Source organism: Cornus florida, unplaced genomic scaffold (genome assembly GCF_030987335.1).
Source record: "Cornus florida cultivar Cherokee Brave unplaced genomic scaffold, ASM3098733v1 CherokeeBrave_3.0.0_Hap2_Chr02, whole genome shotgun sequence".
NCBI lineage: Eukaryota > Viridiplantae > Streptophyta > Magnoliopsida > Cornales > Cornaceae > Cornus > Cornus florida.
In genome coordinates, this window is record NW_026775572.1 from 45,003,585 (window position 1) to 45,017,739 (window position 14,155).

At 34.9% G+C, this 14,155-nt stretch overlaps 3 protein-coding genes and 1 pseudogene across 3 annotated transcripts; 3 read left to right on the forward strand and 1 right to left on the reverse strand.

Annotated features, from left to right (window-relative positions):
* Positions 1-293: 293 nt before the first annotated feature.
* On the forward strand, positions 294-2,679 carry LOC132294845 (myb family transcription factor PHL8-like). Its single transcript, XM_059792847.1, has 6 exons — positions 294-828; positions 921-997; positions 1,112-1,169; positions 1,251-1,350; positions 1,450-1,519; positions 1,634-2,679. Exons 1-6 carry the CDS (start codon positions 696-698, stop codon positions 2,228-2,230), a joined length of 1,035 nt encoding a protein of 344 aa, XP_059648830.1. The 5' UTR covers positions 294-695; the 3' UTR covers positions 2,231-2,679.
* Positions 2,680-5,357: 2,678 nt separating this feature from the next.
* On the reverse strand, positions 5,358-6,324 carry LOC132294846 (E3 ubiquitin-protein ligase MPSR1-like). The gene has a single exon (XM_059792848.1). It carries the CDS (start codon positions 6,188-6,190, stop codon positions 5,477-5,479), a length of 714 nt encoding a protein of 237 aa, XP_059648831.1. The 5' UTR covers positions 6,191-6,324; the 3' UTR covers positions 5,358-5,476.
* A 2,055-nt stretch (positions 6,325-8,379) lies between these two features.
* On the forward strand, positions 8,380-11,469 carry LOC132294847 (uncharacterized). Its single transcript, XM_059792849.1, has 5 exons — positions 8,380-8,502; positions 8,867-9,032; positions 9,418-9,506; positions 10,755-10,904; positions 11,028-11,469. Exons 2-5 carry the CDS (start codon positions 8,930-8,932, stop codon positions 11,181-11,183), a joined length of 498 nt encoding a protein of 165 aa, XP_059648832.1. The 5' UTR covers positions 8,380-8,502; positions 8,867-8,929; the 3' UTR covers positions 11,184-11,469.
* Positions 11,470-11,903: 434 nt separating this feature from the next.
* On the forward strand, positions 11,904-12,627 carry LOC132296158 (protein DMP8-like; annotated as a pseudogene).
* Positions 12,628-14,155: the final 1,528 nt, after the last annotated feature.

Below are 14,155 nucleotides of genomic sequence, written 5' to 3' on the forward strand. Positions count from 1 at the left end.
CAGAAAAGAAAATTTAAAAAAGCAAAAAAAAAGAAGATAATTTTAAAGAGTGAAAAAAAAAAAAAAAAAAAAACCTATCTGGTTTCCCTTTCAGTCACTAAAAAGAAATATCCACTAAAGCATTCCCATTATTTCTATTTTCTTTTTTCCCCCTTCAAAGCTTTCAGTTTTGGAAAAGTTGCTCCCATTATTCATCATGGTGGGGCTACCTAATTCAGCAGGGAATCACACCCACACACACACACACACACACACACATAAAAATAAAAAAAACAGAACATACAGTTTTAATCTTTTCTCTCCTTTTGAGACTCAAATTGAACTGTGTTGCTTTCTCTATTTTGCTGCATCAGAGATTCTCTCTACCCTCTACCCCTTTCAAGTCAAAGAAGAAAGAAAAAAAAAATTAGGGAAAAAAAGAAAAAAAAAAAGGTTGATATGAAATGTGAAATGGGAGAAAGGAAGAGCCACAGCTCAGGGCATATATTCCCCCAACACAACCCCACTTATGTTTCCAGATATGGAGTGAGAACATAGGACACCCCCAACAACTCTCATCAATTATAAAGAGGGAACTATAGGCTGCCCACATATTGAAGCACACATATACACACACACACAGCTTGAACAAAGAGGATCAATATTCAAAAGCACAAGCACCATATTTATATGTTGTTTCAATCTTCACCCTACAAATGGATCCTCAGAATATGCAAAATCAAGACATGGGCTTGGTCTTGTCCAGTGATGCAAAGCCAAGGCTAAAATGGACTCCAGAACTCCACCAGCGGTTCATCGATGCCGTCGCTCATCTTGGAGGACCAGACAGTAATGATTTTATCCATTTTTTTTTAGCATGTCATGTCAAAGTCTATATCAAATTCTAATGCCATTTTGATGTTTTGTTTATATATGTACAGAGGCAACACCTAAGACCTTGATGAGGGTCATGGCCATTCCTGGACTAACTTTGTACCACCTGAAGAGCCATTTACAGGCAATTCTCATTTTCAATGATTTTTTTATTTTTTATTTTTATCTTTATTTTAAACACATACCATACAGAAAAAGAATTATAAGAATGTTGTTGTTTTTGTTTATTTGATTGCAGAAATTCAGGCTAGGGCAGAGGCAACAATCAGAAACCTATAATGGCAATAAGCAAGAAGGTAAAGTATATGTTTTGAATCAATCTATTAGACTATATAAACTGCATGAAAAAAATTCTGATTTTTTATTTTTTATCACAGATTATTCTGATGATGCAGAGTACAGAGAGAACCATAGAAGAGATTGTCATTTCAATGGGGAAATAATCAGTAGTGATGGAACACAGAATCAGATTAATGAGTAATAATATTTAGAAAATATTAATTTCCCTATTGTTTTGAATTCAGTCGTAGCAAGAAAAAGAAAAAAAACATGTACTAATCAAGATTTGTTTATCAGAGGTTTGCAGATTGCTCAAGCTCTTCAAATGCAAATGGAGGTCCAGAGAAAACTTCATGAACAAATGGAGGTAAAGACTCAATGAATTGAACCCATTGAACCCTTTTTAGAGAATTCATTTCTTTTCAAGATCAAAAGACTCAAATCAAGATATTTTTTTTTATTTTTTAATTTTTTTTTTCAGGTTCAAAGACATTTGCAGCTGAGAATTGAAGCACAAGGAAAGTACCTAAAATCAGTACTAAAGAAAGCACAAGAAACACTTGCTGGTTACAATTCTGCTTCTTCAGGGGTGGAGCTTGTGAAGGCTGAGCTTTCTCAATTAGTGTCGATGGCCATCACTGGTTGTCCAAGTTCGTCGGTGTTGACAGAAATTGAAGACTCGAGCTTGAAAGAGACAGAGAGACAATCCATGAAAGGCACAGGTGGTTCACTTGAGAGCTCATTGACTTCATCTGAAAGCTCAGGAAGGAAGGAGGAGAATCAATCTGACAAAAGTGAGAAAAGCTCTCTTGTGCTCTCATTAATGGATATGAATTCTAGGGACAGAAGTGGTGGTTCAAGGAAGAGAAGTGGTGGTGATCAGCAAGAGCAAACATATGGTAAAAGATCAACAACCCACAAAGAGAAAAGTGGTGGTGGTGGTGACCAATTGAGAAAGATCAACAGCATAGGTTGGTTTGATTTGAACAGCAAATGTGTGGGTGAGTTGGGGGGTTCAGGTGCAAAAGCAATAGACTTGAACTGCAAAGGAACAGAGCAATTCAATGGACATGTTTAGTGATTTGAGACGTTGATGACAGCAGATGGGATTAAGTGATAATATATATATATATATATATATATATATATATAGTCTATAATGCAATTGGTTCTTAGAGCTAAATATTTTGTTTATAAAAAACTATGTATATTGTTGTGTGTATGGACCCAAAGAACTTCTCAAAGTATATCCATATTTTAAAGGTGTAATTAATATATTGTGCATTCTCTGTCACACACACACACACACACACAATCACACACTGACACACATGAGCACTCACACTCACAACTGTACTTTGATCTTGAAAACAACATAGTCTCTTTTATTACCGTTTTCATTTTGTGTTTTTGTCGGAGATCCTATCAGTTTAGTAATGTTTGTTATGTTTTGCACGTTACAATATCTGCTACATAGAAAGTTCTAATTTTTTTTTTTTTTTAAAAAAAAAAAAAAAAAAAAAACAATGTACTCTAAACACTGTTATACATTCTCCCAAAATTGAAACACATTTAGTAACTTAACGTTGTTGCACATAGTTACAAAAATAAAAATAAATAAATAACAGATTTATATGAAATAAAAAATGCAAAACAGCTGCAATAAGAAATTGCTTGTTTCCTATATATATATATATATATATCATGAGGCAGGGAGTGGTTTGAGTGAAAGAGTAGCAAATTTCCGAAACCAAACTAGGCAAAGGTTGAAAAAGATCATTATAGCATCCAAAAAGCTAAAACCCCACAATAAAAGATAGTATCATTGGCTAACCATGTGCATTGTATACTAAAATGATTAGAAAAGAACATAAATCATATACATTATCCATTACCACTGTCGGCAAATAGTGTCATTCCTCCTACCAACCATTGCAACAAAAGTCCAGACATTGATCTTCTGAAAACCTTTGATGTGCTTCTTATAACTTTCATATGTTTTTTTCTATTTTTTTTTTTTTTTTGTTGCTAATCCACTTGTTTTCTTTCTCTTATTCTTCATTGTCTCAAGGGAATCATATATGGTGATTTTGTAGGTAGGATTGGAGCGGAGTGATCAAAATGGAGGCAGGTTAGTTGCATCTTATTGATAAACAAATATAAAAATAAATAAATAAATAAAAAATGAAATTTCTATAGAATAGTTACTAGCTATAAACATATATATATATATATATATATATATATATATTTAGTGGGCCAGCATGGGCAGGGGGTAGCTGCTCCCCCCTTGGCACATGTTGGTCCCGCCACTGAATATTTGCACACCGAATTCGAGTCACAAAACTCAACAATTAGAAGATATAATTAGTAATAATCAAGCGAGGGGAAAATTAAGAACAACGTTTGTTGTTGATAAAATTAGAGAAACTAGATTTAGGTGGTATGGTAATTTATAGCGTAGATATGAAGATGCATCGGTTAGAAAAGTAAGGGTTATTTTGCCTAAAAGGTAAAGACAGAAAAACCAATCAAAACTTACATTTTAAAGTTTTAACGCCTTAATCTTCTCAGAGTCATTTAAAGAGAGAATTTAAGTAACCGATCCACGAGACAAATGCAAGGGTAAAGATGATGACAATGACATTAACATTTATTTCTGATATTCTGCCTCCATGGTAGGAAAAAATGTAGCCCCACATGACATCAAATACCAAATAAGTCTCACAGTTTCTTTGGTTGCATCATTGTAGGGAAAATGGGTTAATTAGGACATTTTTCAAATAGAAATATGTTCCATAGTAGCCTCCATTAGAAAGGATTCTCTACACAGTGGTTTCAAGAGCATTTTGATGGAAAAACTAAAGAGGGTTTAAGTTTGTTTGATGAATATGGAAGGAGATAAATATCAGCTCATCTCCCATTCACAGAATATATAGAAAGTACCTGAACTTTTTTTTTTTTTTCCCCCAAGAATGCACTAATACATGAATGTCATGCTCCAATAATAATAGTAAGAAGCATCATAAGTACTTCTTAGCTGTTGTAATTCATGAGGCATTGAATTTTCATTCAAAATGGTTATATGGCCAACAATTAATTGCTTCAAGAAACAAATTGTATATGTATTCAGATCTTCCTTGCACACAAACCTCAATTTTTATTTTTTATTTTTAATGAAATGATGAAAATAAGCATAGAGCTAACAAGCCTAACATTCTTCATTGCCCATCCAGTGGATTCTCTGCAGCAGCTAGGCAAACCATAAAACAAAGCCTCCTGGTTTCAAATCAGTCCAAGCAGGCAGGCACATGTCCTGCCCATGGGTACCCACACAATTATGATGACAGTTGGAGAGTCATACAATTCTTGATGTCAATCTCATGCTTTATGTGCTATTGATCCTATTTTGTGTGACTTAAATTTTATGACTTTTACATGCAATGTTGTTTTTACACTTTTTACGCATTTCTTTACTTATTAAGTCACTTAGATTTTGTGCAAAATGCAAGTAAAAGAAGGCCAAATATGTAAATTAATTTTTTTATTTTTTAGTATTTAGTTATCGTAAAATATTTACCATAAAAAAATATTAAAATATAATTTTCAACAAGTTAAATGATACGATTTGTTCCATGAACAATATTGACCGTCGAACACGGAATAAGTAAAAATAAAATAAAAAAACATTTTACCCCAAAAAAAAATATTTTACTTTCCTAAAATTTAATTATTCGAGAGAGAAACAATTTGGCTTGGGTGAGTTCAGATTTCCTAAAAGATCCACCACAAAGGAAATTAAAGCTTGTTATCATAATCATTGTGGCTCTAGGATTGGATCAGATGCCAACAATGGTAACAGAGTCCATGAAATTGGAATTTTCAGTGACAGATTGATGGACATTTCTCAACTCACCACTTAAACAGCCAATGTTTCCAACCTCTCATTTGAGAGGTAAGTTAAAGAATCTTTTGTCCCATATTATTAAATTAAAGACCCTTTTGTCCCAGATAGTCTGGCATCCAATGCACAAATTATGCAGCTATAGTTCATGTTCTTGACTCTGACTAGCAGTGCTCTGTTTGTGGCTGGCAGTGCTCAGTTTCTATCTATACCTACATATCTCTGACAATAATATTCACTTCACAAAATTTTCAACAATTATATCATGAAGAGCATAATATATGAAACTTTTAATGAAAAATTGAGACAAATATTTATTGGTTTATTATTTGCAAAAGGACACAAAACCATAAGAAAAACTTTAGTTCTTATGTACAGGTTTGTAAAAAAAAAAAAAAAAAATTCAACCAAAAATTGTCTTTAGCCCTCAATTTCATGATGATCAGGTCTTGGAGGGGTTGAGGAGGAATCATATGAATCACTTGCAGGTGTTTGATTTGGACCACCACTTCTTCTCTCACTATTAATAGAGAAACTCACCCAAATTTCCCTCCTCCTCCCTCTCTCTTCACCACCACCACCACCACTTAATTTGTTCAAATCTTGATCATCATCAACTGGCATCTTATACCTACAAAGAGGGCAAGACCCATGAATCCCCAACCACTTTTCTATACAATCCCCATGAAACCTATGCTTGCAAGGCATTTCTTTGGCCAACCCACCAATTTTCCACTCCTCCAAACAGATCACGCACTCACCATCGCCACCTTCCACATCTTCTTCACTGATCACCGCACTTGGCATGGCCTCAACAGATGCTCTGGAGGCTGGTGGCTGACCATCCTTGCTCAGTAGGTCCCTCAGGAAAGAATCCAGGCTGGAGGGACTGCCCTCTATCACCACCATCCCCTGGGTCAATGGGTTCACCAGGATGATCCTGTCACGTGACTCACGTGAGTCTGGTGGTGTTTCTTGATCTGGGTTGTTGTTGCTGGTGCTGGTGGTGGTGGTGGTGGTGGTGTTTGTGAAGCCTAAGATGATGGGTAGGAACAGAGAGAGGTCTCTGTTTCTTGAACCCATCAAGCGTTCTAGCAAAGATTGCTGCTCAGGCACCTCTGTTTCAGAAGCCATTTGGGAAAAAAATTAGAGAGAGAAATAGAGAGTTTTTAGAGAGAGAAAGTGGGTGGAAGGTTGAGAGTGGTGGAGTAATGGGGATTTTTTTTTTCTAGTGGAGAATTGGGGTTGGGATAAATAAAGGAAGAGGTGCGCCCACAGGAATTGGTGTGGAAAGATCTAGAATTTTGTGTACTGTGTTTAGTTAATAGTTATGGAGGTTGATGTTTATCTAATTGCAGTCTTTGTCAATTGTAGATGATATTTATCAAGGGAAAAATAGTGTACAGAGGGTTCACTATTGTTCTCGTGGACTGCACTTCTTGATTCATGTTTCAAAAACATCAGCTGTTGGTTGGCTTGGATAGTTGGACCACAAGAAATAGACCTACCACCAACCATTCTTCATCATGGATCGTTGCTCTTGGTTTGTAACTCATGTTATAAACATTAAAAAGAAAATAAATAATGCAACATTATTGATCTTCAGTGTTACAAGTCAAATGAATGACATAAAAGTGGACTCCTCTGCATGCAAATAATTTTAGGAGATGGTGTGTGAGGCTATCAACAGGAAAATATATATACATTAGAGAAATTTTTATTTATTTATTTTTTCTTTTCTCATAACTCCAACTGCATACAATTATTCAATCTCATATGTAGTACATAATTATCAAAAATAAATGTTCGGGAATATGACTCGGATCTCTTAGGTATTTTACACATTACAAATGTTCATTATATGATTCATGATTTTTTTTTATTTTTTATTATTATTATTTTTTTTTATATGAGGAGATATTATACCATCTAAATTAATCGTTTGATAGTAACATACTTAACCGAATGGTAGGATTGAAAGATTAAGTTTAATTTGGAGTTGGGAGAAGAAAGAGTGATGAAGAATGAAAGAGAAATTTTTGTTTGATCGGAAACATAAATATGATTGCTCCCTTTTTGTTGGGATGGTAGATGTTTTTTTGTTTGATCCCCTGACCTCTGGGGAAGTGTTACGAGGACTTTTTTTTCCAGTTTTTGGTTTCATCTTAGGCTTGGAGTGTTTCTTTTAGATATAGGGGGTGTTCGAAGATTCTTTATATATATATATACTTTTAATAAATTTAGATACGAGTGCACCTATATAGCACGTACACGAAAGTAGAACACCAGTATAGTATGAATATGACTATATAATAATATAAATTTTTTTTATTATACATTCACTAATAGTATTATAAAACTTTAATTCATTTATAATTTCTATATTAAAAGTTCCTCTCAAATAAATTAGAAAATGAAATTACCTTATTATTGTAATAATTTTTATATTATGTATACCATTATTTCACTATTTTTTGTCATGGTAGTGTTTATATTATTTTCAAGATTACTGGGTAGACTTTTGTTAAAAATATTCGAGAAGTGTCGACGAAATGTCCGCAAAGTATAGGTGAAGTGTCCTATCCGATACTAAATCATTCTTTTGTAGAAGTTTCTATACTTCCTGAATTTACATGTCCTACCTTGTACTCTAAGCTAAATCTTTGAATCTTATAAATCTCACAACTGAGTTCACAAACTGAATGCTGAGATCTCACCATATTTCTAGTATTTCTTATAAATTTAATCTCAGTCACCAAAAAATACTATTGTGAATAAAAATTTCAAGAGCATTTTATGTCTTGAAAAAAAAAAAAAAAAAAAAACTTAAATTTACACTAGGTAAGAGTGGCGTTCAACTCTATTCCATCTGCACTAAACCGATAGAATAAATTACACTAATACTATTTTAAGGTTCTGATAAATTGTAAGTTTGATCTTTTTTAAAGTTTCAACAAATTATATAATAGTCAAAAAAAAATAATACATGAGAAGTCAATGATACCCTTATATTATATTATATATTAGAGAAAAAATTATCCTCATATAAATTTGGTCAACAAATGGCTTATTGAAGCCAGCCCACACAGAATTTTATAAACTTTTATATGGTTTGAAATTTATTTGATCAATTGAACTTTCGTAGCAGCATTGAATGACTATAATTAAACCCATCGGAGAAGGAATCCAATTTTATTAAATCAAATCAAATGACAAGACCTAATTTTCAAAGTCCTCTTTCAATTCATAATTTATGTGGTGGGGATAACAAGCTGAAATGGACCTACAACCAATAAATATTTTTGATGGAATCTCAAATATAAATATATATATATATATGTCCAGCTTTACCCTTCCATGCATGTTAGTGATTTCATTGACTTGACACTCGATTGTGCAGCAATTTTGCGGGGGAAGCTCAAAATATGAAGTTGTTGCACTGAGAGGTAATACAACAATCAGGTTTTTTATTTTATTTTTGAACTTTCAACCAAGCCCCCAATATTACTTTTTCAATAGTTCAGGTGCATGTCCACCATAAGCTCAAGCAAACGAGCATATACTCACAATATTAACCCTAACCTTAGAAGAGATCATCCCATTTGGGCTAATGCCCATTGATAACTCTCAGTTAATTGTTGGAACAAAAGAACTATGTATGTATATATTTATGGACTATGTCATGTATGCATATTTTTTTGCACAGGTTGTGTTTGATTAAAGTACTCAATGACAAATGACAGTTTCTTTTCTTATACCAGAACACCCAATGTATGGTATGTTTTAACTGAAATTGTGCCCATTTTACAGGTGAGAGAATTCTCAGAGTTGCTGTTCAAATTTGAGATCTTCATTTTGGGCTAGGGCTGTGGTATGGCTCTTGGTCTTGGGACTTATAATGCTCTGCAATTCAAGACTTGTGTTCCCTTTGTGGCTCCTTCATATCCTTCTAATATATTTCCCATGCAGAGTAGAAGTAAGTGAAGTAATTATCATCTTCCTCCTTTTTTTCATGTCATCTTTTGTTATTGGTTTTTCTTTTCTTTTGAAAAAAGACTAAATCTTTCGGACTTCGTCTAACCATTGATCCCCAGATCTTAGTTTAGTACAAGACATGCATGCAATATGCACATAATATATACTTACTGTACACAATGGGATAAATATGTAAAGACCCATGTTAAATTTCTTTCTCAATTTGCTTTTTATTATTATTATTATTTTTTTTGGGGGTGTTGTACTTGCTTTGTATAAAAAGAAAATATAGACTAACATAATGTTTTATGTTTTTTTTAAAAAAAAAAAAAAATTAGTTTTACATTATATATGAGCTAACTATAATGTCTTTATTTCTTTATTAGATTTGTATGGGAAACCATTGGTGATTCTAATGAGGGCAAACACTTACAAGGAGAGTGCGAAAATTAGAAACAGGAGATTGCAAAAAAAGGTACTGATGTCTCTTCATTTTCAGAAAATATTATATAATGCCTTGCCATGTTTTCAAGTGGTCCTATGCATGCTTAGAAGCAATATTAGTAAAGCCTATGATTGTGTTCAATGTGACTTCCTCAAGGCAGTTATGGAAAAGTTGAGGAGTCATTAAATAGGGAAAAAAAATAAAAATAAAAAATTTAGGAGTCATTGCTTGGTTAACAATGGAAAAAGCTCGGACTAATAAGCATGACAATCCGTGTTTGACTTTAAGAGAAGTTCCTTTTTGCAAAATAAAGCCAAAAGTTAGGTCTCTCTAAGTGAGGTGTATTTTGTGTCAAAATGTCTGGGTTGATTATGCAGTGTGTATGCACGATCCAATATTCTGTTACTGTGAATGACCAAAAGATGTGCTTAATAATAATTGAGAGAGTAACGACTAATATGTAGTTCAATACTCAGTTTTCTTTTTCATTTTCAGAATACCTGCCTTAGCATGTTTAGTCTCTGATGCGTATCCTTGAAACTATTCTTGCGTACCATGACCTGAAGACGCACAATGCTTGTACCTTCTTATTATATCGTATATTTCCCTCCTTTTTTTTCAGTTATTTCCCATTCTTGTGTCAGTTACCTTAACTCATCACAATCATCTTTCTTGCTTCCAAGTGGCTAAAGGAAACAGAAATACAGACTGAATAATCAGAAATTTGATATTGGCAGAATATAATGGTATAGATATAATATCATAGGTTAGAGCGGAGTACACAATATGATCATGCTCCCTACCTCTTCATATATCTTCTTCTATGCATCAATTTTTGGAGGGTTTTAGAACAAGAATGCAATAATAAGAACTTATGGGCTTTTATTTCAGTAGTTTATAGAAAGGGTTTTAAATTTTCTATGGAGTTTAAAATTGATAATTCTTAATTAAGAGTACAAAAGAGTGAGTTACAGGTAGCAGCAAGAAAACTAAATCATAGTCATAGAGGAGGCTCGTTATAAAATATAAAGGGTTTATACATTGAAAATTTTTAGAAGAGCTTGGGACTAAAGGGAATTTCAGAACCCTGGAGCACCATGGCTCCCAGGCCCTCCTCTATTTCAGTGGGAAAAATAATATTTCAAAAATGATATTCTTGTCTACTGAAATCGCGCAGACCTGGTTTCCTTCCTAGTATTTCTTTGAATTGTCCTTTTGAATAGCATCTATCTGTTTGCTAATATTTTGGAACTATGACTTTCCATATAATTTGACCAGTTTAATGGCTCACCTACAAAACCAAGGCTTTCGGTATTCTGTTCAGAAAAGCAGTTGTATGCTATGCTGGTAGATGACCAGAACAAGAAGTGTTTATTTTATGGAAGCACTTTGCAGAAATCTATTCGTGAGAATTCATGTACCACCATTGTAAGCATTCCTTGTTTCAGATACTTCTCATTTGTTTCTGGCTTAAAGGTTTGCAGTGTAATGCCCTGCTGTCTAATTTTTATTATATATAAAAATAAATAAATAAATAAATGATTATCCCAGGAAGCTGCTGAACGTGTCGGTGAAGAGCTTGTAAAGGCTTGTATCGATCTCAGTGTTGACGAGATATCATCTTATGATTGCAATGGTCTTGCTCGTGGAGAAAGGATGCAAGCCTTTGAGGTTGCAATTTCTCAACATGGATTCTTGACACGATAAATCTGCATCTAGTTCTATTGACCCTGTCAAAAGTGATAAGAATTCAATAAATTTGCTGCAGTGTGGAAGCAAGGTTTCTTGGTAGGATTTATGTCAATATTGCATATTATCATATCAGTAAAATGTTGTAGTCAATCAATTATGAGTTACGAAAAGAACTTTTGCTTGTCTATGCAAATCTCGTGTTTGTGGAGGAACTTTGGTTTCCTTTAGGAGATTCTGTTACATGCCATGCATGTCATGTTTTCGACATTCTATATATATATTGCAAGTATTGTTGCTAAAATAGAGGTTCGGCACTAGTTTTTGAGGCCTGATTTTAGGGAACAACTGAAGGCCACCGGTGCTGCAGTGAAGTTCTGATTCACCGGTGGTGGATCGCGAATAAAAACTGGAACTATTGTCAACCTTTGTGGCTGAAGTAAACAAGAATATAGGAGACATGTCTAAACCACCAGTGGGAAATGCTCCTTGGTATTTAGTGAAAGTTGTCATTGTTGATCAGTTGCTTGCCAAGGCAGTGTGCAGTGCAAGAAATTATTGGATAGCCCGAGAGTACTGACAATGTATATTTCCATTCAATAAAGCATTCACATTTTGAACTTTTAATACGAAATAATGCCTCACCATTGGAGCCTTCTTCAACAAAGAGGAGGCTTTGCATCATTTTTTGGTTTTAAGTGGATGCAATTGTTATGACATGAGGGGAAGTCCCCTTAACATGTTGACTCTTCCATATACCCTTCTCCCAAAGCTGCCACAGACGTACCTCTAGTCACCGATAGGAAAAAACAAGCAGTCACGAACGGAGTGCAAAAGACACTATCCAAAACATCCATGTTAGTCAACTTCCTCCCAACAGGATCCCTTCTCACCTTTGAAATGGTCCTCCCAACAATTTAGGGCAATGCTGAATACTCTCCGGTCAACACTCTAATGATCAGTGTCCTACTCGGCATCTGCACTCTCTCCTGTTTCTCCTTCCACTTCATGGACAGTTTTCGTGGACTGGAGGGGAAAGTGCATTACGGGTTTGTAACTCCAAGAGGGTTGCAGTCTTCAATCCCGGCCATGACGTGGAAGTCCCGAAAGATGAAAGGTACAAAGTTAGTTTCACTGATTTTGCTCATGCACTCATGTCTAATGGTTTTTATGGCAATTGCTTTCTTGGGTTATCGAGTAACGAATTGTCTGTTCCCGGGACATGCCAAGGAAATGGATGCAGTGATGGAGAGCTTCCCTCTAATGGTGGTTATAGTTTGCAGTGGACTGTTTCTTGTTTTCCCAAACACTAGATATGGCATTGGATGTATGGTAATTGATAAATGGCTGAAAAAGTTGTATTTCTTTCATATATCTCTAGGATATTTATACAAAATACACAGACTTATTCAAGGTAAGTCAATTATACATTTAATTTGCCAGCTAATACATTAACAGCTAATAGATAACATCAGCTAATAGATAACAGCTAATAGATAGATAACATCAGCTAATAGATAACAGCTAATAGATAACAGTTGTACACGTTAATTCTCCCCCTCAAGTTGGTGCATAGATATTGCACATGCCCAACTTGGATAGTGATGTATGAAACGAGTCACTAATAACACCACAAGTCATCATATCAGCCAACTGGTTCGCACTCCTAATGTAAGAAACCTGTATCATACCAGAATCCAGGTTATCCTTAATGTAGTTTCGGTCAAGTTCAATATGCTTAGTTCGATCGTGTTGCACTGGATTATTAGCAATATCAATAGTTGCCGTATTATCACAAAAAATCAATATAGGTTTCTTTGGACCAAACCCAAACTCACTTAAGAAAATCTTCAACCATGTAAGCTCTGTAATTGCATGATGAAGAGCACGGTATTCAGCTTCTGCACTACACAATGATACCACATTCTGTTTCTTACTCCTCCAGGTCGCCAAATTGCCTCCAACGAATGACACATACCCTGAAGTAGAGTTCCTATCCAACTTGGCTCCCGCAAAATCAGAATCTGTATAACCCACAATGTCTAAGTGTCCATGCCTGGATAACATAATACCTTTACTTGGAGAGGACTTTAGATAAGCCAAAATACGATTCACTGTTTTCATGTGTCGGTCACTTGGATTGTGCATGAATTGACTCGCAACACTAACTGCATACGACAAGTCAGGCCTAGTGTGAGTCAGATAGATCAACTTCCCCACTAGTCTCTGATATCTCTCCTTGTTTGTCGGAATCTGATCAGGATAGATAGTTAAGCCATGTTTTACTTCAATAGGAGTGTCTATAGGAACACACGCAGAGTTACCGGTTTTAGCCAAGAGATCTAATGTATACTTTCGTTGAAAGAGAAAAAGTCACTGCTTGGACCGAGACACTTCAATGCCCAGAAAGTATTTCAAAACCCCCAAGTCCTTCATTTCAAATTCCTTGGCCAAATAGCTCCGAAGTTTTTCTATTTCATTGGTGTTGTTACCTGTAACAATCATGTCATCCACATAAACGATAAACAAAGTATTATCATCACCATTCCTCTTATAGAAGAGAGTGTGATCTACCAAAGCTTGCTTAAAACCATAATTCTTCATTGAGTAGCTCAACTTGCCAAACCATGCTCTTGGTGATTGTTTTAACCTGTATAAAGCCTTCTTTAGCTTGCATACCTTACCTCCTTCAGGTGTAAACCCTAAGGGAGGATCCATATACACCTCCTCTATCAAATCACCATGAAAGAAGGCATTCTTCACATCAAACTGTTGTAATGGCCAGTCCAAATTAACTGCGAGAGAGAGTATAACTCGAATAGTGTTCATCTTGGCCACATGAGCGAATGTCTCTTAATAATCAATCCCATACGTCTGAGTGTATCCCTTGGCAACTAGTCTAGCCTTGTACCTCTCAATTGTCCCATCTGACTTATACTTCACTGTAAACACCTACTTACATCCCACTGTCTTCTTTTCCTGAGGTAACT